Source organism: Diospyros lotus, chromosome 11 (assembly GCF_014633365.1).
Source record: "Diospyros lotus cultivar Yz01 chromosome 11, ASM1463336v1, whole genome shotgun sequence".
Lineage (NCBI taxonomy): Eukaryota > Viridiplantae > Streptophyta > Magnoliopsida > Ericales > Ebenaceae > Diospyros > Diospyros lotus.
This window is the reverse complement of record NC_068348.1, coordinates 24,287,222-24,310,482: the sequence shown is the minus strand read 5'-3', so window position 1 is coordinate 24,310,482 and position 23,261 is coordinate 24,287,222. Positions and strand designations below refer to the sequence as shown.

Sequence of the window (23,261 nt, the reverse complement as noted above, 5' to 3'; positions counted from 1 at the left end):
TATTAGAATATTGATCATGTTGCACGATCTAATCTCGACCATTCATCCTACCTTTATGAGGCTCCATCTAAACCATCCAGAACCAGAGTTGATATTTATCACTCGTCTCGAAATTTGAAGCGTCACACGAGAAAAAGGGAGAAAAAGGAAAGGGTGTCTTCTTCAGCCAAGGGTTTGGGGGGTTTTTCCCTGTTTGCTCTGTAAATGCTTTGTATATGCTTATTTTCTTATTCTTTGGTTCGATAGGTATAAGCCTCTAATCTATATTTATGATTATTTGGACAATTTTGTTAGTAAACCAATGATGTACAAAGAGTGTTTGTGAGTTATTTTTGTGGGTGTAATCTTCGTTTATTATATAGTACAGTGAGCTCTTCTCACCGAAACTCAACGCAGACGTAACCCTAATATTTAGGGTAAACCATGATAAATCTTTGCCCTCTTCTCTTTCCTTCATTTTTTCGATTTATGTTTATATTCCGAATATATTTGTGTATGCTTCCGGCAATGAAGGTAAGTTTTCTGTGATTGAACATTTTTCCCTATCCCTAGAGTCTTCATCTATTTGTAACACTAGGCATCTAAAATGTCTCGTGCATCGTTGTATCTCAGCTAAGCAACTAGTTTTCTCAGAAGCAAATAGTTTAGACAACTAGCAGCAAGAACACATTCCACTTATTTTTGGATGTCTTTTATGTTGTTTTTACTTTCAGTTGGTGTACATGTCTAAAAGGGATGGAAGGCTAGATATAACCCTGGAGTATTGCTGGGGAGACAAGTTCAGTAACAGATGGATGAACCTCTAGCCAGCCTACAACTGCAACCAGTATGCATTCGAGAAAAGACTAAAGAAACAGGAAAATGGAGAGCATTCCCTTTGGGATGATGAAGCATCCACCACACCAAGAGCATTCAAAATAAAAGTATGAAAAGATAGCTATAATCTTAAAATCCTGATCCAACACACCAAGAACATTCAAAATAACAGTATTAAAAGATAACTATAATCTTACAAAGTTCAATTTATTGAAGTTCATGAAAGAACTGTCAAAACACACTGAGTGCAATCAAATCCAACTATAACAATCAACATTTAACAAAGGTGAAGTAAGCATCAAGACCACAGAATCCACAAGTTTTGAGCAGTGTGTTGGCAGAAGTAACAATTCAGAGGATCAACCCCTGTGCTGGTGCTGGCTTAGAAGGTTTCTGCTCGTCTTGTGCAGAAGCTTTAGGCGACTCGGATAAATGAATCTGAGCATAATCATCAACCATTTTCCGTCTCTGTTCCTCTTCAGCCATTCCTACCTTCTCTTTTGTCTTTTGGCCAACTTCTCCAGCTGCCTGGGCAACTTTATTAAAAGCACCTGTCACCCACGTAGCCCCAGTCAATACATAACGGTTCTTCATTATGGCTGACCCAGCACTGCTGACTTTTTGCTCAGCAGCTGAAAATGCTGATTTGGCTTTCTCAGAAACCTGAAATTTCTGATCTACTTCCCGAACTTTCTCATTAACAGCAGAAGTCCCAACACTGATCTTCTCAGTGAGCCCAATTTTTTTGTCAAAAGAAGCAACCTTAGCTGTGGCAGTGGAAGTCAACTGGTGCTTCTCATCAAATGACTTGGCTTTGCTGACAGCATCCTTACCTAATACAAAGCCTTTTGCCAACATGCCACTGACTACATCCTCTGCCTTCCGCAAAGCAGATTCAGGACCACCTGCATCTTTATTTTCTGTTTTCTGCAGAGTTTATGCACAAGTTAAGACATAAAAGTTCACTCACTTTGGTACTAGTGGAAATTAAATCTTCACAGGTGACAACTTACATGGGGTGGTGCTGAAGCAGCAGGTGGAAGCTGATAATCTGAATCCAAACCTATGGTAACGGGTAGACCAGCTATTGTTGCTCCCTGAGTTCAGATCCAGGATCAAATAAATATTCCTCATATATTATAAGGTTTGCATATATTTGCACTAAGATACCCTTATAAATAAGGGTTTAACATTCTGAGATAATTGTGGTACAATTCAAAATTGATAAATGTTTAGGTACCAATATGTGCAAAATATGAGCGTAATAAAGATGGGATGTTTTGGTGGATATGCAGCCATACAACAAAATATAAAACAAGAAACAAAGCTATATGTAATAGGTTTGGTGATGGTGGTGCCTATATAAAATAAGAGGTGAGGAGACATTATGATAATTTGAACATGTGAGAAAAAGACCTATAAACAGCCCCGTGGGGTGAGCAAATGAAATGGAGGAAGTTTGTACCCAAAGAAATAGAGGAATACTAAAGAAAACTTAGTGAGAAACCTTTAAACATGGAATAGGATATAGTGCTCATAGTGAGGATGTGGCCATGCATAGAGATGGTTGGAAATCTAAAATTCATATAGCTAACTTAATATAGTGAGATTAAGGTTAAATGGGGAAAATTATTAGGTTATCGCACTCCAATGTTGCAATATACAGACAATGCATTCTTCCTTCCAGCTGCCAGGGTGATACTTAAAATTCATCTTTCCACCCTGCCAGAAAACCCTTCTGGAGTGTCTATAATCTATTAACAATCAAATTAGAGTAAAAGAAAGGAACATCATGTACAAAGGGACAGCAGACAAAAGTACCCTTAGCAAACATAAATCTGCCAACCATTTGACAGATACTACCTCATCCAGGAGGCCTCCCAATGCAATTGCAATTTGGATCTAAAGTTAGAATGTAAGGGATGCTCAAATGCGCAAATAAGTCAAGGGAGAGACAGCAAACTCTATAACCACAGAATTAGCTGATTCTTAGCTAAATTAATCTTTTGACCACTCTCCTAAGGGAAATTCTAGTGTGCCTCTCTTCTAAAGACAAAGTAGTTCTACTAGCTCTCATCAAAATTTTTAATGTCCTGAAGGATCTGTCAATCCTCAGACTAATCTTCATAACCAACCCTCAAACAGCTCCCTATTCCATTGGCTAAAATCAATTTTAAAAATTTAAGCTTTCTAGCCAAAGAAATTCTTGGTGAGCCACTAACTTCATAACCAACCCACCAAGATCTCACCAAAAACAATTTATCCTTGGCCACATATACTCAAAACAAAATGCTTATAGCCTAGGTCAATTCCCCAACCATTCAAAAGGATAGGAAAGCAATCAAATGCAATTCTAGGCAGGCAAGACTGAATCACATTCAGAAACTGACATTCTCAACCAGAAGAGATAAGGACGTATCAACCAAATAAAAGGGCCAGCAATTAAAAGAAAATCAACCAAATTCTGGGACTCAATAAACTTCCAGAAACCCCTCATAGCTTAAGTAATATGAACATAATCCATCCTCTTGCTGCAAGATCGATCCAACAAGACCCAACACCGGACAAATCATCCACAATACTTTTATATCACTTACTAGGGTCAGAAATTATTGAGGAAACCCATCATCATTCACATTGCTACATACATGCAATAGGAAGAGGATCCAAATAAGACTCAATTTTTTCAATCCCCTCAAATGTCAAAAAATCAAGACACCACCTGCCAAACTCAATAGAACTAAAAACACCATGTCAACCAAACAACTATCGCGTATACTTCTATTAATAACCAATGAATTAGAATGAAGCTGGGGTCCCTTGGAGACCATATTCCCCTTTCATCTCCTAACAAGAAAGCCAACAGAAGATCTTTTACTTTGGTCATTAAGACCCCTAGGCATAATGCATAAATTCAGAATGACAAAAGCTTAATGGAGTACCTCTCAACCAGGTCCCAACACCTCCTTTTCCTATTTTTCTCATGATTAACATCACAAGTGTTCAAGTTCTCTATACATCCAGCACCTGGCATAGCAGCCCCCTTAGAGAAATAAATTCTTTTCTAATTCTCCACCTATCTTTAATTTCTCAAGGTTCACAGCCCCTGATTCAAATCCTTTAATAATAGTACCCATAAAATGACTAATTTTATTGTCCTCAAAACCTAGTCAGACAACTCAAGACTTCATATCAACCAAGCTCCGGGCTCATAGAACTAGAAGGATCACACATAGACTCAAAATCCAGGGTAGCAAAATCTATAACAGCAAGCAGAGTTAACATGACAACCCCCTCTCCAAAAAAACAATCCACTTTATGGTTCCTTGGTACTTGGTAGACCAGTAAAGTCAAAGGCTTTTCTTTCTCCTGATTAACCACATAGCACCAAGGACCAATCACTACTCTTAGACAGAATTCTCAGACCTCCCTATTACATCAAGCTGATTACCCTCACATTAAAAGAAGTTATCAGGACCAAAAAGGTTAAAATTCTCATAGTGATCAATGACATGGGACAGAAAAGAAATCCCATCAAGACAGCTTTGTCTCCAATCAACTAAGGGTGAAATGGTATATACTTGAAGAAAAACACTTACAAACCAGACAGCAACAGAGACAAGTGGAATTGCAACATTGCTTTGAGGAACTTCAACTGATGAATCCTCACCATCAGTAAACTTCAACAATGACCAAGAAAGTGTAGACCTTTGTAGACCATTAAAGAGAAAGCCACCTCCAGACTACCTTCCTCTGTATTATGACTGCTCCCAGGGCCATTTGAGAAGACAGATAAAACTTGACTGCAAGAAGACCCAAAATCAGCCCCATACAAACTAACAGCTTCCAAAAAACATAGGCCCAACAAAGACAAAATCCCTAAATAAGAGTTGGAGGATCTATGAACCAAAATTGAGCTGCAAGGAGATGAAAAGCAGACATGGATGAACAAGTTAGGCCTCAAGAAGACCAATCTGATGTTCCAAATGACTTGCACAAGCAGGCCTGAAGGAGGATGATAGTGCATCCTTATAACAAGAAGTGTATCCCAAACAAACCTCAAGCCAATTCAACCTTACCAACCCCAAGAAACCCCAACCAGCATTCATAAACAACAGTGATAGTGAGGCTCAATCACATCTATGCAACTCGTGCACTTTGGGCCATAGGAGAGTGGTGATCCTACTACCTCAGAGAGGGAGCCACAGCATGCTCTCCACCTACCAACACAAGCTCAGTGATTGTGCACCTCATGCACCTTCTTCCTTGCTCTACGATCATTTCCTTTACGAAAACTGTTATGAATTAGCAAGGAAAAAAAAAAAACTCATTTATTTCCAGCACTATAGCTAAATATATATACAGTTTAGGAGAAGCACTGCCCACTCCTTTTAAATAAGGAGACACTACCTAACCACTAATCTGAAACAAAACACAACTTATGGACCATAACTCAGCCCACTACCAAATAACACAACTGAAAAACAAACCAATAACTATATAGAAAAACAATAACTCATAAATCTGATAATTCTGAAAAATGATTGTTTATTTCCCAACACTCCCCCTCAAGCTAGAAAATGTATATCCTCCATTCCTAACTTGCTAGTTAACCTTTGAAAGGTTGTTCCTGGAAGGCCTTTAGTAAGTAAATCTGCCAACTGACTTCTTGTATGCACAAAGGGTGTACAAATTAGGCCACTTTCAAGCTTTTATTTTATAAAATGCATGTCCACTTCAATATGTTTAGTGTGATCATGTTGTACCGGATTATGTGCAATATTAATAGCTGACTTATTATCACAATATAGCTTCATAGGATCCTTCCATTTGACTTTCAGATCTTCTAGAATTATTTTAATCCATAGTAACTCACAAATACCAAGGGCCATAGACCTGAATTATGCCCTTGCACTTGATCTTGACACCACATTCTGCTTCTTACTCCTCCAGGTCATAATATTTCCCCCTAAAAAGGTACAATACACAGACATTGATCTCCTGTCAACCATTGCTTCTGCATAATCAGCATCCATATGAGCTTCAAGTGTTAATTTTTGTCCTCTTTTGAACAAGATTCCCTTACCTGGTGTGCCCTTTAAATAATGCAAAATTCTATGCATTGCTTTCAGGCGTACCTCCTTGGGACTGTGCATAAATTGGCTAACCACTCCTACAGCATATGCTATGTCAGGTCGAGTATGTGATAGATAAATGAGCCTCCCAACTAATCTTTGGTAGAGACCTTTATCTGTTGATGCATCCTTTGGACTGCTACTTAATTTATGGTTAGGCTCAATAGAAGCCTTAGCTGGCCTACATCCTAGCATACCAATCTCGGTTAATAAATCAAGAACATATTTTTGTTGGGATATGAAAATACCTTGCTGAGAGTGAGCCACTTCAATACCAAGAAGTATTTATGCTTGCTTAACTCTTTAATTTCAAATTCATGTATTAAGCACTTCTTTAGACTTTCCATTCCTTCCAAATCATCTCCTATTATTATAATATCATCTACATAAACCAATAAAATAGTAAGTTTTCCAGCAACTGAATGTCTTATAAATAGGGTATGATCTTCTAGGCTTTGCTTGTATCCAAACTTTAGCATGGCTTTGGTAAATTTTCCAAACCAAGCTCTTGGTGATTGCTTCAACCCATATAGGGATTTGTTTAACCTACATACCACACCTTTTTCTTTTGTTGAACTCAATCCCGATTGGACCTCCATATAAATTTCTTCCTCTAGATCTCTATGTAGGAAGGCATTTTTCACATCAAATTGTTGTAATTTCCAACTAAAATTAGTTGTTAGGGATAGCAATATCCTTATGGCATTCATTTTTGCAACATGGGCAAAAGTTTTGAGATAATCCACACCATGGGTTTGGGTATAACCTTTAGTCCCTCCAATTCTCATTGCTCAATGCCTCGAATACTGTTTTTGGAAAGGGAATTGAGCTAATGTTGGTGAGAAATGTTTTATGACTAGGAGACAAGTTTTTATAGGACATGAATAAGTGCATGGGATGTTTTGTGCAGGTTCTAGTTCCTTTGTGAGTAGCAATAGGTAGGTTAGTATCACTTGAATTAGATAGATCAGAAACATGTTCAACTTCATTACCAGAGATGGAAGTAGAAGGGGTTACCTCATCTTGCTCAATGTGAGGATTAGGAGCTGATTCAGATGCTTAAACAGATGCTAAATGAGCAGTTGGTCTCTTCCTCCTTGAGTATACTTGAAGCAAACGATGTTCTGCCTCTTGAACTAACAATTCTCCTATATGTTCTTGAGGCTTGGACTAAGTATTAGATGCAGGTTGCAATGATGCAAGAATAGGTTGTAGGTGTTGAACAGGAAAAGGTCATAAGGAAGGAAACTCAGGGAGAAACAAATTTCTATCCTCTTCCTCGGGTATTGAGGTCTCCCCCTGAAGAGAATTCTAAACAAAATACTGATTTTGTTTAGCAAATGTAACATCCATTAATACAAAGAATTTTTTGCTTGATGGATGAAAACACTTATACCCCTTTTTAAGTAGATGAATATCCCACAAAAATACATCTAAGAGCTCTAGGGTCCAGTTTTCCCCTTTGTTGAGGGTGTAGATGAACAAATGCTACACACCCAAATATTCTAGGTATGAGACCACTAGAGATTGAAACTTGTGAAAAGAATTGAGACAGCAGTTGGAGAGGACTTTGAGAATTTAGATTCCTTCATGGCAATCGGTTCATAAGATGAGTAGCAGTTAATATAACTTCCCCCCGATATTGTTTTGGGACATTCTTTTGAAGTAAGAGAGCTCTAGTGATATTTAGGAGATGTCCATTCTTTCTTTTGACCACCCCATTTTGCTGTGAAGTGTTTACACAAAAAGACTCATGAATTATGCATCTTGCTTGGAAATAGGAAGTAAGGAACTAATTAAAAAAGTCCTTAACATTATCTGATCGAATACATTTGATCTTAACATTGAATTGAGTTTTTATCAGATTATAGAAAACAGGGAGTATAGAACTTACTACTAATTTGTTCTTTAAAAGATAGATCCAAGTGGTTCAAGTACAATCATCAATAAATGACACAAACCACCGAGCCCCGGTGATATTAGAAATGGAAGATGGACCCCAAATGTCACTATGTATAAGAGCAAATGGAAAAGGACTTCTTTTCACATTCATTGGAGAGTATGTGCTCCTATGTTTTGCAAACTCACATCTGCCACACTAAAAGTCTTCTTCACCTAATCCTTTGAACAATAAAGGATACATTATCTTAAGAACAATAAAGGAGGGATGACCAAAACGTAAATGTTGTAGCCAAATCCTTTCTCTACAAGACTGAGAGGATTTAGTCATACAAGACATTGGAGAGATCTTGGCTGGCCTAGTTTCCTATCCACTTTGTTCCTCAAGAAAATAAAGACCTTCCTTCTCTTTAGCATGCCCAATCATCCTCCTTGTGTCTTGCTCCTAAATTTCATGAGGGATGAAAAATCACCCTATAATTAGAATCTATAGTAAGTTTCTAAATTGAAACAAGGTTAGTGAATAGTTCAAGTACATGTAGGGCATTTTTTAGGGTAAGATAATCATTGATATAAGCATTTCCTTGACCTGCTACTGTAGTAGTTGTACCATCAAAAATGATAATTTTTTGGTTGCTAGGACAGGGGATATATGACGCATTTTTTAGATGAATAGGTCATATGATCTGTGGCCCCTAAATCAATAATCCCGGCACTTGAGAGAGTAGTATTTGAGGCATTTAGTGCATGAGAAAAGGAAAAAATACCTGAAGAAGTTAGGGTACAGGTACTTGAACCCGTAGATTTCTCTAGGGATCCAATTAGTTGTCTCAATTTTGTAATTTCCTCCTTGTTGAACTCAATAGTCAATGGCTCTGAATAATCCATTTCTTCAGCCTGTTGTGTGTTAGCCACATAGGCCTGCTCCTACCTCTTCTGCTTGCCTGATGCCTCTTTACTTTTTGCTTGTGATTTTCCTTGTAACTTCCAACACTTGTCTATAGTATGTCTTAGCTTCTTACAATATGTACACCACAAGAGATCCTTGTTTGACTGAGACCCAGCTGTAGTTTTCTTAGCCTCACTCCCTTGGTGTTCAGCACTAGAATGTTGCATCTTTCTTGTCATTAGTGCAGAATTTTCCACCATAGGTGTCTCAAGCATGACTCCTCTCCTTTCTTCCTCAGCACAAACAATAGCTATAGTCTCATTTAGGGATGACAAGTCCTCTTTCCCAAGTATTTGTACTATTACTGCATCAAATTCAATGTTTAGGCCAGCAAAAAATTCATAAATCTTGCCTTTTTCAACAAACCTTTTAAGCAGGGTTGCATCCTCACTGCATGTCATCTTTATACACTGGTAGTGATCCATTTCCTGCCATAGTGTTTGCACTTGCAGGAGATTGGAATATTCAATGATTGAATGGTTTCCTTGCTTTGTTGCTGATATCTTTGTTTTAATCTCATAAATTTGGGCTACATCTCGAACTTTTGAATAAGTTTGCTTGACTGCATCCCAAATTTCTTTAGTTGTACTTAAGAATATAACAATATCACTTATCTCAAAAAGCATTGAATTCCATAACCAAGCTTCAAAAGTAGGTTCTCCTTGTTTAGGTCTAATACCGAGTAGATGGCTCAGCTTGCCTCTCCCTTTTAGAAATGTACAAACCAATTGAGACCGCTTCAAATAATTCCTACCATTTAGTCTATAGGCTGCCTGGATATTCTACAATTCTCTAGTTGAGGGACTACTCTTGTTCTCCCCACTAACGGTTGCTATAAGTAGTGCTTCAAATGCACCACTTGATTTGGTTGAAGTAGACATAGCTCCCAGATGAATTGCACTTGAACTCTCAAGTCACAAGATTGCTAGGCTCAATGTCACAAAACGAGATATTGATCTCTCGGAAATAGGATGCTTATGGCTTTGATACCATGTTATGAATTAGTAAGGAAAAAAAAAAAAAAACTCATTTATTTCCAGCTCAATATATATACAGTTTAGGAGAAGCACTGCCCACTTCCTTAAAATGAGGAGCCACTACCTAACCACTAATGTGAAATAAAACACAACTTACGGGCCATAACTCAGCCCACTACCAAATAACACAACTGAAAAACAAACCAATAACTATATAGAAAAACAGTAACTCATAAATCTGATCATTCTGAAAAATGATTGCTTATTTCCCGACAAAAACCAAGGGCCAGATACACCAGATTAGAAGAACTTCAATCAAGGATTCTCAGCAAGAATGGAGCATTCCGAGAATTAGACCCAGGACCTCTTACACCCAGAGAAAAAATTATACCACTAAACCAATTCTTTCAGCAAATAACTAAAAAGTAACCAATCCTGGGTTATGCTTAATGCTTTCAAATGCCAATAACAATGAGTGGTATGATTTCCAGAAGAAAGTTCTATTCAAGTGGTAAAATTGTCACATGATATATGGACGAATATCACATCATACACCCAGTCAAAGTTTATGCAAATAAAGTTGGTATAAAGCCATAAAGAAAAACATTATAATGTTAATTGCACTGGGAAATAAACTCACTGTAAGTAGGACTGCAGTCTCTGCTCCTTGTGAATCCTTGAAGGTAACAAATGCAATTTGTGATTGTTCATCCCCACTGCATAAACATATAACAAACTGAAGTTCATATAATAAAGAAAAAGAAACTGTAAACAGAAAAGCAGGAAAGCTGATCAGATCTCAACCTCTGCATTTCAGCATATTCAATATCACCAGAAAAGGAAAAGAATTCCTTGATGTCTTGCAAAGTTGCCCCCAAGGAAACATTGCTGACTCGAACAGTTCTTATCTGCAGCAACAAAACAAGGTCTCAATAGCTAATTTGTGCACTACCGTGAAGGAAAAGAAGAGAAACAAGTAACATGTCATTTCTCTACAGCTTGGTTAAATCAACTGCAGATATGTTTATTCTCCATAACTAACACGCTAATAATGATCAGGTGAAGCACCAAGACCACCATCTAGTAAGTTGGTCCCTACCATAAGAGAAACTTACCGTTAGGTATTTATTTCAGTATTTCAGAAGAAGGGCATTTAACTGTGCTACTAATTTAAATCAGAAATCACTAGCTACTGCAAAAAGTGTAGATAATGATATCATAAACTGTTCAAAAGAAAAACTTGGAAACCTTTTTGAGCATTTGGAATTTAATGCTCCATCAGATCTTATACATCATGTCATGAAAAAATCATAGAAGAAATATGATATGGAAATCATCATATTTTAAGGGGAAGCATTTGATGATATATATCTCTTCAATTGCTTGTAGCTCAAAGTGAAACCCCTTCGCAACCACAGAAGATAAGAAAATATCTTGCCTTATTTTAGTGACACTGCAACAAGGCCACAAGATTTGGGGCAAGCCATTACACAATGATAGCAACCAATTTATTGGAACAATGCATAAAGCTGTGCTTCTCTTTCATCTACCATGCATTGTCATAGCTTGCCACCATTGCATCCAAAACAGAAAGCAACTGCCATCTCATTTCATCTTTTCCATATAATGACTTGCTGTAATCACTTTGAACACACGAGAAATATATGGAGTGATATAAAAAAGTGGACAAGGAGTCATTAGGTGAGATTATTACCCCTTGGAGGAAATGATGCACCAGAACACACGTGCTGTCCCAAGATTTGTTGATAAACAAAATATGACATAATAATGTCACAGAAATAACTATTCTGTGACAGTTGTCATCAGAGTAACAAACTCGAACACCCCCCTCCCAAAAAAAAAAAACAAGATTTGCAATTGTCAGGAATCCAGTGACCATCCACTAATCATCGATCAACTTCCTCTTATTTCTATTCATGTGGTGATCCATGGCACCATCACTTCCAGTTAATGAGCAGAAAGATCACTTCCAGTTAATGAGCAGAAAGATCAATTGCCTACTCATCCCAAACACCAGAACTAGATCAACTGTATTTCACTAAAATTTTGTCTACAAGGAAAAAGAAAAGGTAACCTTTAGTGGTTATTCCACTACTATCCAATACGCACTCCACCCAACTCTTCTGCTTCCATTGTACCAAATCCAACACCCTAATAGCTTTTGAATCAAGTGCAGCAAAATTGACAAGTGAAGGCCAAAAAATCAAGAAGGGGCTCTAACAGCTCACCTTAGCAAGAGATTAGCCACGTTGGGACAATGTCTGAGGGTAAACATTAGTGTTGGGTCTGTGCAAGATTAACTTTCAGTGGAGACAAATGGGAGAGGAGGATCATTCCCCTCTTACGCTAAATTACAAGCCTATAATTAACAAAAAAAAGGAGCTGCACATTGTTATTGTAAAATCCACATGACTAAGTATTTTGTTATTAGCAAATTAATGAGAAAATAAATTAATTCTAACCAAGCTAGTATAAAACTACTCCAATAGTTTACTTAAGCTTTTGTGAAGAAGGATCAAGGTGAATATACAAAATCCCGAACAGGCTTTGGTAGATTCTAGCAGCAACCATAGACAGAGCATAGTGTATAACATTGGAATGGTGTGTGCCTTGTTAGAAAAATTCAAGTAGCTATCATACTCTTGTCGTACATTTATGGTTACCATGCCCACAATGAGCTGAACATTAAAAGAGTTTTAGTAGCTGCCACACTTCTGGCATGCCATGACCAGATCCACGGTAGAAAGATAGTAAGCATAATACCTTTACCATAAACAAAAGTATGTCCATAGTCAGTACAATTACAGACAAAATAGGAAGTGCACCCATATGGAATTTATGCCAATTATGTAGGGAAGTCAAAAGGGGGTGGATTCTTCATTGATTGCCACCCAAATCTGGAATAGCAAGGCAATCAATAAGGAACACTTCACCACTTTAAAATTATTTATGTAATTAGCATTTAATCACTATGCTAGTATTAATTACTTTCTGCTTTAATTAGCATTTAATCACTATGCCATGACCAGATCCACGGTATTAATTACTTTCTGCTTCAATTAGCATTTAGGAACTAGAGTTGTGGAGCTGAATGATTAGAAAGTACCAACTCCAAGCGCCACAAGTAAGCTCTTTTGCAGCAGCAACCAAGAATAACTGCATTGCAGATGAGTAAAGAAGTAGGAAAGGAGGACTTGAGGTAAATGTGACCCAAAAATCCTGTTTACTATGTCAATGAGAGGTCACGTGTACTCTAGAAGCACCTACAGTAATTGACAATGATAAGAGTGGTAAGCATCTTTTATACACTTATTTTGTCCTATAAACTTAGCATTTATTCATTTAATGGGCATGATTTCTACTTAATTTGGTTTTATGTGTGGTCATGTAGGTGAAAAACTCATTTGAAGATATGTGGAACGGGAATGATTATTTTAGTGCATGATTAGAGCTGAACCCGGCATGGAAGGCATGGATGGACATTTTGGGATCAATGTTGAGGAAGTCACAAAGCAGCGAGATGAAAATATAGAAGTTGAAGAGTTGAGAGGTCAAGTGAAAGTAGCTCGCGGCATGCATATCACAGTAGGACCGCTGTGGAAGAAGGTTGTTGGAGCTCACGGTCCTACCATGATATGCATTCCACGATAGGACCACGGTTGGACATCTTTGCTAAAGCTCAAGGTCCTGTCGCAGAATGCATTCCGCAACAGGACCGTGGTAGGGCACAAAGCTTTGCGAAAAGAGCGTTTCAAGCCCGTTTTCTTCCAAATCAAATAGGAACAGATGTTTGGTTGATGCACGACTCTGAAGACCTAAAAAACCATATAAAAAGACTGATTTTTTAGGGGAGAAGGAGGATTTTTGGGGAGACGGAGAAGAAAGCAACAAACAGAAGGAAGAAGGGAGTTTTGAAGAACTCAAGTTTTGGTTGTATTTTTTCGTTCTTTCTTATATGACATCTGTTTTTATTGTTCTTCCATTAGTTAAAACCATGTTGGGCTAAGTGTTTTGCAACTAGGGTGAGTGATGAAACCTCGATTCTTGTTGGCTTAAGTTGAAGTTACTCATTTTTACCGTACTTTTGTCTTAACGGTTGATTGTTTATTACACTCTAATTCGAGTTTGATGTTTGATCGCCATTAAAACATGTTTGTGATTCATATTGCTTTCGAGAGATTCAATACGAATTAGCACATGGTAGTAATAAACAACATGAGGTTCTATAATAGGTAGAGATACTATTATGCCATTTGAAATTAGATTTGTGATGATCATTGAGAATGAATGCATGTGTATATATTCGTAAGTTGATTAGAGATAATTAATCTCATATATATGCGTAGAACTGAATGACTATCGAGAGAGGCTTTTGGTTGTCATAAGATCATTGATTTTCAACTCAAAACAAAAAGTAGCAAACTCAAATAACGGATGATTAAGTCATATCAAAAGCAATGGTGGATTCATGAACCCTAGCACCTTAGATTATTGAGTTTTAAAACCAAAAAACTTATTTTGTGATTCTATAGTTAGTGATTTAGTTATAGTTATTATAAAACCAACTGTTAATAGCATATAATTGTGTGTGTTTTGTTAAGGTTAAATGTGGTTAAAGTAGAAATCATTAGCTAATCCTCGTGGGTACGACACTCTACTCATCATTATATTACTTGTTACAATCCGTCCACTTGCGGGATAGATTCTACTGACAAAGAGTTTAAGTCCCTTATTTGTTGAGAAGGCAACGATGTCACGAGATGAACCCAGCTTGCTCAAATTTTTAATTTCTTCATAGCTGTAATTCCTATTATTTCTTACTGCTGTAATTCTTAGTTATCTTGCTATCATTTTTTGTTGAGAATTAGTTTGGCCTCAGGGCCCACGTGTAATGGGGCGAATAGGACAAAAAGGTTGGTTGCAACCGAAATAGGGAATATGATATGTTGTAGCTAGCCTATCCTACCTCTGACTAGTGTATATCCTCTCCAAGGCTCTCTGGAGAGACCATCATGAAATAGAATCTGAATTTCTTTCTACTTCTAATCTTCCTCTATATCTCTCTCTACTCTCCCTCTCGTTTCTCTTCCTTCTTTCTCTACTCTATTATGTTCTTGCTCCTTCTCATTCACTTCGGAATTAGTAGAACGACTTGTCATGGCTAGGCTATGACAAATTGGTATCAGAGCCACCATCATCGACCGAACACTAGAATAAAGACGATGGCAGAGGGAACTCAAATGAAGGCATTAGAGTCGTAGCTACATCAATTTAGCTCGACTATGACCAACACCCAGAATCGGATAGAGCAATTGGAGTTAGGAGCCAACCAAAGTCATGAAGCGATTGCGGCAATGGATCGTAAGATAAAGAGTTCCATGGAAGGGCTAGAGTGAAGACTTGAAGGCTCCATAATGCAAGTGCGAGAGGATCTGGCCACCCAAATGCAGTAGTTTATGTTAATGTTTGGCCGCCAGAATAGGGTAAGTATATCTCCTGAATTTCCTCCTAGGGAGAGAACAGAGCCAATTCTACGGGGAAATCGGGGAGTTAGAGAACAAGGTGCCTTGGAGGTTGAGGTTGACCCCGAGGAGGACCTAGAAGGATTACTTAACCAGGGAAGGAATGGTTCGGGTAATCCCCACCAACCGGGATTCCCCATGCCCCAGGTGGAAATTCCCACATTCGAGGGAGTGAATCCCCACTGGTGGGTAAGAAAATGTGAGAGGATATTTGATTGGTATAACATTCTCGACGAATAGAGGGTGTCACTAGCGTCAGCTTACTTCAATGAGGTGGTTGATGTCTGGTATCAAGGGTGCATAAGGCTGAGAAGGGATTGTACTTGGGTGGAGTTCTCGGAGAAGCTGTGTGAAAGATTTGGGGAAAAGAGCATAGTGGATGTCATCGAAGAGTTCAATAAGCTCAAACAGACCGGGAGTGTAGAATCATATCACGTACGTTTTGAGGAGTTAAGGTCTCTCATGATTCAACATAACCCCCATCTATCTGAAACGTACTTTGTGTCTAGCTATTTAAGTGGGCTCAATGAGGAGCTTAAGTCGATGGTTAAGGTGTTAAGGCCTCAAACTGTAGAACAAGCAGCAGAAAGAGCTCGTCTACAACAATTGGCGGTGGAGGCTTTTTTAAAAAACAGCGGCAGCAAACAAGAGGAATGGTTGCTGGAGCCTCTAACTTGGGGGGAAAAGGATACGCTATAGAGCCAGTGAAGATAAACAATGGGAGTAGAAGTGGAGTGGGCACAAGTTCACTACCATTTGGGGATCAGTTGAGGGAACAGAGGAGGTTAGCTAGCCTCTGCTTTCGTTGTGGGGATAAATACCACATTGGGTATCAGTGCAAAAGACAGATCCTACTGCTAGAAGGGAATGATGATAAGGAAGAAAGAGAGATAGAGGAAGGGGATTGCGAGGACATTGAAGGGGAAGATAATGGGGAGATTTCCATTCACGCCTTAAAGGGAGTAGCTAACAACAAAATCATTAAGGTGGAGGGACAAGTCCAAGGAGGTAACCTCATGATCCTAATTGATAGTGGGAGTACCCACAACTTTCTTGATGAAAGCACGGCCAGAAGGTTGAAGTGCCTGCTTGCAAGAACACCTCCCTTGAGTATGACAGTGGCCAACGGCCAGAAGGTGTTGAGCAGGTTGTGAGAATCTCACATCGCCTTAGCAAGGGAGATCTGGACTATATATAAGGAAGAGGATCCCTCCACCTATTAAGCTGGTTTTTCAGGTTGGAGTTCTACCCCTGACTTCTCACATGGTATCAGAGCCAACCCTTGGCCCCCAGACTACCCTCGGTTGTGGTCATGGACCAATACCCTGCTCGATCACCTAGGCATGTATCAGTTATTGGAGAAGTTTCGGCATGAGGGGGAGTGTGAGAATCCCACATTGCCTCAGCAAGGGAGATTTGGACTATATATAAGGAGGATGATCCCTCCACCTATTAAGCTGACTTTTCAGGTTGGAGTTCTACCTCTGACTTCTCACACAGGTCATCTTGCAACAGCTTTTGTTGGGAAATGCAAGGAGAGAAGTTTGAGGCAAATTTAAGGTTGCTGCAATTGGGGAGTTGTGATGTGTTCCCTGGAGTGGATTGGATGAAAGGGGTAAGCCCCATCAGCTTCGATTTTAACAAGATGGAAGTATCCTTTGAAAAGGAAGGAAGGAGGATGACTTTATCTGGGGATAAGGAGACTGGAACTTGTAACTTGTAAAATGATCTATGGAAAAAAGCTACAAAGAGTGTTCAAAGGAAGATGGAATCGGTTGGCACAATTTTTCTCAATGGTGGCCATAGAGGAAGAGCTGGGAGATCAAACGATACAGAGTGAGATCGGCCTTACTGTCAGCACACCCCAGGGAAGTCCAGATCAGGTACACTACTTAGAGATCATTAATAAACTGCTGATAGAATATGAGGATCTTTTGGTTGAACCTAAATCTCTGCCCCCAACCAGATTGTTTGACCCTTCCATCCATTTAAAACCCAACATGAAACCTATTAACAGTAGGTCCTATCGATATCCCCCAGTCAAAAAAATGAGATCGAAAAGATGGTTAGGGATATGCTTCAACAAGCCATCATTTGACCTAGCCAAAGTCTTTTTGCTTCTCCTGTCCTATTAGTTAAAAAAAAAAAATGAATCATGGCAATTTTGTATGGACTATCACTAACTGAAAGCCATGACCATCAAGGATAAATTTCTCATACCATTGGTAAATGACCTTTTGGACGAACTTCATCATGCCCAATACTTTTCTAAGCTGGATTTACGTTCGAGATATCACCAAATTAGGATGAAACCTGAAGATATCCATAAAACAGCTTTTAGGACCCACCATGGACACTTTGAATTCTTGGTGATGCCATTTAGGCTCACCAATGCCCCAATTACCTTCCAATCCCTCATGAACAGAATTTTTGAACCACATTTTTGAAAATTTATACTTGTATTCTTTGATGACATACTTATCTATAGCCTTACCTTTGATCAACACTTAAACCATCTTAGAACTACCCTTAATACCCTCATATCTAATCAGCACTTTATTAAGAAATCTAAGTGTGCATTTGGTCAAGGACAAGTGGAGTACTTGGGGCATATTATATCAAAGGAAGGAGTTAACATCGACCCAAGGAAGATAGAAGCTATGATAAATTGGCCAAGGTCGGGCTCGATAAGGGCCCTAAGGGGATTCCTAGGTTTAACTGGATACCATTGCCTGTTTGTACAAAACTATGGAACCATTAGCAAACCTTTAACAAATTTGCTAAAAAGAGGGGGGGGGTTTCAGTTGGGATACTGTAGCAGAAGAGCCTTTGAAAGGTTAAAGGAGGCCATGAGCAGGGTGCCGATATTGGGACTGCCAGACTTCACAAAACCCTTTGTGCTGGAAACGGATGTAAGTAGGACTGGAGTTGGGGCAATATTGGTACAGGAGGGAAGGCCGTTGGCATTCCTACGTCAGGTCTTGAGCCCTAAACATCAAGGGCTTAGTATATATGAGAAGGAATTCATAGCGGTATTAATGCCGGTGGACAGATAGAGGCATTACCTAGAAGGAGGAAGGTTTGTGATCAAAACCGATCACGAAAGTTTGAAATTTCTGCTGCAACAGAAATTTCAAACTCAGCTACAAAAGAAAGGGATGGTCAAGTTAATGGGCCTAGACTACTCAATCCACTATAAGAAGGGTAAGGAGAATAAGGCAACAGATGCACTTTCGATGTGTCATGAAAAAGGAAAGTAGTGCAGCTATGATGGTTGTAATTCCAAATTGGTGCATGGAAGTAATAGACAACTATGAAGGGGATGAAAAGGTGAAGGAGACGTTAGAAAGATTCGCAGTGGGATACGAGGAATAGGAGGGGTATACATTGGTGGATGGATTACTAAGGTATGAAGGCAAGGTTGTAATTGGCAATAGTGCCAACCTCAAGAGAAAGATTCTGCAAGCCCTACATGAATCTCCAATAGGGGGACACTCGGGGATTCAAAACACACACCTACGAGTGAAACAACTCTTCCATTGGCCGAAACTAAAGATAGAAGTGAAAGATTTTGTACTAGCTTGTGATACTTGCAAGAGATGCAAGTATGAAAATGTAGCTTACCCGGGACTACTGCAACCTCTGCCCATACCCGAACAAGCTTGGTCTAGTATCTCAATGGATTTTGTTGAGGGTTTGCAGAAGTCAAAAGGAAGGAACAGCATTCTAGTAATCGTCAATAGGTTAACCAAGTTTGCTCATTTTATATGGCTTGCCCATCCTTACACAGCCAAAGACGTGGCCAGGGTTTTCTTAGATCAGGTGGTGGCACTACATGGGGTTCCTAAGACGATAATATCATATCGTGATAAAATTTTTACAAGCCTCTTGTGGCAAGAACTCATGAAGGCACTAGGAATTAAATTGAGCGTGCCAACAGCTTATTATCCTCAATCAAATGGGCAAACTGAAAGGGTGACTCAAAGTTTGGAAACATATTTGAGGTGTATGTATATCCTACAACCTAAGGAGTGGTATAGGTGGTTGACTTTAGCTCAATGGTGGTATAACTCTAACCACCACTCTTACCTCAAAATGTCACCATTTGAGGCTCTCTTTGGGTATAAACCACCCCTCCTACCAGCTATGAGGGATCACACCACTGCATCCTCGGTTGAGGAATATTTACAACAAAGGAGAGGAGTATTACGGCAGCTAAAACAGGAATTGGCATCTACACAAAACAGAATAAAGAAGGTGGCTAATCGGAGGAGGAGCGATAGAGAGTTTACAGTGGGGGAGAAAGTGTATTTGAGACTGAAACATTCTCACCTGAAATCAATCACACGAGGGCAAGTATCTAAGCTCAGTCCCCAATACTATGGGCCCTTTACTATATTGGCTAAGGCAAGGAAGGCAACCTATCGGTTACAACTCCCTAAAGAATCCCACATACACCTCGTCTTTCATGTCTCTCTCTTGAAGAAGGCAGTGGGTACTGAACCGGTGAATCCAGCATTACCTTCACTACCAAAGGAAGGGAATAAGGTGGAAGAGTCGAAGGCTATACTGGACAGGAGGGTAATTTACCGTCAAGGAGCCCCACTCATTCAAGTGTTAATAAAATGGACGGGAGGCTCAGCAGAGAACAGCTCCTAAGAGTACTTGCTTGATTTACTCACAGTTTCCTAGAACCACCAGCCTCCTCAGGATTTCTTGAGGACAAGAAATCTATTAAGGGGGGAGAATTGTCACGAGATGAACCCAGCTTGCTCAAATTTTTAATTTCTTTATAGCTATAATTCCTATTATTTCTTATTGCTGTAATTCTTAGTCATCTTGCTGTCATTTTCTGTTGAGAATTAGTTTGGCCTTAGGGCCCACGTGTAATGGAGCGAATAGGACAAAAAGGTTGGTTGCAACCAAAAGAGGGAATAGGATCTATTGTAGCTGGCCTATCCTACCTCCGGCTAGAGTATATCCTCTCCAAGGTTCTCTGGAGAGACTATCATGAAATAGAATCTGAATTTCTTTCTACTTCTAATCTTCCTCTATATCTCTCTCTGCTCTCCCTCTCGTTTCTCTTCCTTCTTTCTCTACTCTGTTCTGTTCTTGCTCCTTCTCATTCACTTCGGAATTAGTAGAACGACTTGTCATGGCCAGGCTATGACAAACATGTCAGATGAAAAACCTTCATGCTCAAGCAGTTCCTGTAGGATAACAATATGGCAAAGAACTTTAGCACTTTGTACACAGACCAAAGAACTTGGAGAGGCACAAACCACAAGTTGAGCAGTTGAAACCAGTTGTAGCAAAATAGTCTTTGTTTAAGCTAGAAGCCTAGAATGTGCCTATGGTTAATAACCAAGAAGAGCCAGGATTGCAAAAACCTCGAACAAAAATAGAGTAAAAAATAAGCACACGTCTAAGCCGAAATACAAGATGGGGCACGTACGCATGGAAATGTTGCTCATGGTCTTTGCCAGTATCTTCAAAGAAAATTTAACCAAAACCTTTAATTTATAGCCTACCCGAGTACATTAAACTTTGGGGATCTATTAGTCAACTTTTTGCAATGGGAAAAACAACATTCTATTGACATCAAAACCATAACAAGAAGCCACCTCTTCTATCTTATCCCATCTCATCTGAAAAACATCTTGTTTCGCGGATTAAACAAACCTCCGCACTCTACTCATGCTACGCACGGAAGAAAAATTGACCGGATCTACAGAAGTCACTACACTAACAGAAGATTAAATCTAAAATCAAGCTAAATATAAGGTCAAATCCATCGTGTTGACCACTGAAGTAATTGACAATCAATAATAAATATATATACGCAAAACCGCCACCTAAACATGAACATGAAGTAGCACGTCCAGATACAAACACAATCAGACCGAATGGATTATCAATACTGACCGACATCGCAAAATAGAGAGAGATCGGTGGAGGAAGAAACCGACGAGAAGTGGCCGGATAACACCCGAACAACCGCCGGAGTTAGGCAGGTCCTCTGTGCTGCTGTTCCTCCAGAAATGCCAGGAGAGAGAGGGAGGGTGAGAGAGAGGTCTTGGGCTTGGAAGAGAGAGGAGTGAAAGGGATTTTGAATAGATGCTGGCGATTTGCGAATTCGGATGGCGATTGAAGGTCCGTCCCGTCGTGCCGTTGATTCTCCACTAATTTACGCCCCGACACGCGCTTCCGTAGGTGGGGCCCCCTAATCTTTCCGTCCCAAGGTAGCGCGAAATCATCAAACGCTTAATTTATTTTGGACAGAGATGGGATTTGGGAGCTTTCAACGAGGGAATTGGAATTTAATGTATTTTATTTTTAATATAAATATTTTTACTAGTTAATAAAATATGATAATATTAATTATTATTTTTAGTTAAATATTAATAAATATATTTTAATTTAAATAAGACATATTTATTATATTTTATTTTTAATATTTAAATAATTTTATTAATCAAATCATGTCTTAAATTATTTAAATATTTAAAATAAAATTTAATAAATATATCTTATTTAAAAATTAAGTGTATTTATTAGTATTTATCCATTTGACAATGATTTGTCTTACCTTTTAAAGGTACTAGTTGACAAAAATTCATTTTTTATTTAGAGAATGTGCAATAAATTTATTTTTTTATTAAGCATGCGTTTATTATATTTTATTTTAATTCTTATATATCTTTATTAGTTGATCACGAATTATTATATTCTTCAGATCAAATAATATAAGATTTAACTGATATGGATCAGATCAAAAGGAGGCATGAGCTCCACCTGTGCATGCCCAAGTCACGAGGGCGTCAAATCATTGCCCTTGATTGACATCAATTGTGCGTTTGATTGGAGGTTGGAAAGTGGGGTGAAATTTCAATTCTATGGAATTCCAATTCTCGCCCCTCTTGATTTCAAATAAATTTTTTTTTTTTTAACTAAAATAGAATTTGAATTCTGTGAAAAATAAAATTTGTTTGACGAAATTTCTTAGAATTTAGATGAAAAATGAATTATATCCTCATTTTTCACCCTATCAAATATACAATTTTAAGTATAACAAAAAGTTTAAAATCCCACTTGCCCTGGGTTGACATTAAGGTTTGATAAATTTTAGCACTTAAAAGAGTTAAAATTTAGCATTTATTTCAATCAATCACATGGTACCATATCACTTGGTACCTCATTGAGTTGTGGACCCAGCAGTTTTGAAATATTTTATCAACTAAAAAAATATTTAAAAATTAAAAATAATACGTATTCGAGATATTTTATTTAATTATAAAATACATCTATTATATCTTAACGAGTGTTTTAAACACTGTCTTTAATATTATTATTATTATTTTAAAATATCATCACTTTTATGAAGTAAGATGGTATCTTTTTTTTTTCCCGTTGGGTACAGTGTATATTCCGAGAGTATTATAATCAATTGGATGAATAATTAATGTATAAATTATCAAAACATAACAAATACAAATTAAAGAAATCCAATAACAAAATAGAAAAATAAAATTTAAAAAGCATAAATTGAAGACAACAAATACAAATATTTTATAAAAACAAGTTGAAAGACTCACATCTCGGGAAGCTTGAGCAAGACTATCCAAACGAGAGATAAATTGTCCTAGTCGATGAAAATAACGCACACAAAACTAAAATAATTAAAGAATAACAACTAGTGATGTCAAACTGGCAAAGTCGAACTGGCCTAGTCTGAGCTCACCAATGACCCTAAAGATACTGAAGCCTGGCCTGACTCTCGTTCATGGGATGGGTTGAGGCTAGGCCTAGCCCATCAACAAAACAAAAAAAGGGCTTGACTTGGCATGTGAGCCTGCTTAGAGTGGATTAAGCTGAGTTAGTCCATCAAACTCCAGAGCTAAGCTAAGCCTAAGTCTGCGAGTCTTAATGGGTCGAGCCTAGC

The 23,261-nt window shown here is 38.4% G+C and overlaps 1 protein-coding gene across 1 annotated transcript; it reads right to left on the bottom strand.

Moving 5' to 3' along the window:
* Positions 1-975: 975 nt before the first annotated feature.
* On the bottom strand, positions 976-21,559 carry LOC127813187 (binding partner of ACD11 1-like). The gene is made up of 5 exons (XM_052354004.1): positions 21,245-21,559; positions 10,581-10,684; positions 10,417-10,492; positions 1,830-1,913; positions 976-1,743 (listed from the first exon to the last, which is right to left on the bottom strand). The coding sequence occupies exons 1-5, from the start codon at positions 21,248-21,250 to the stop codon at positions 1,168-1,170; spliced, it is 846 nt and encodes a 281-aa protein (XP_052209964.1). The 5' UTR covers positions 21,251-21,559; the 3' UTR covers positions 976-1,167.
* Positions 21,560-23,261: the final 1,702 nt, after the last annotated feature.

Bases quoted from the DNA above. Each gene is read 5' to 3' on its own strand.
- LOC127813187 (XM_052354004.1), bottom strand. The intron at 10,493-10,580 runs GTTGAGATCTGA...ATGTTTATGCAG, and splicing joins GAATATGCTGAAATGCAGAG to TGGGGATGAACAATCACAAA. The intron at 1,744-1,829 runs GTAAGTTGTCAC...TAAACTCTGCAG, and splicing joins CTGCTTCAGCACCACCCCAT to AAAACAGAAAATAAAGATGC.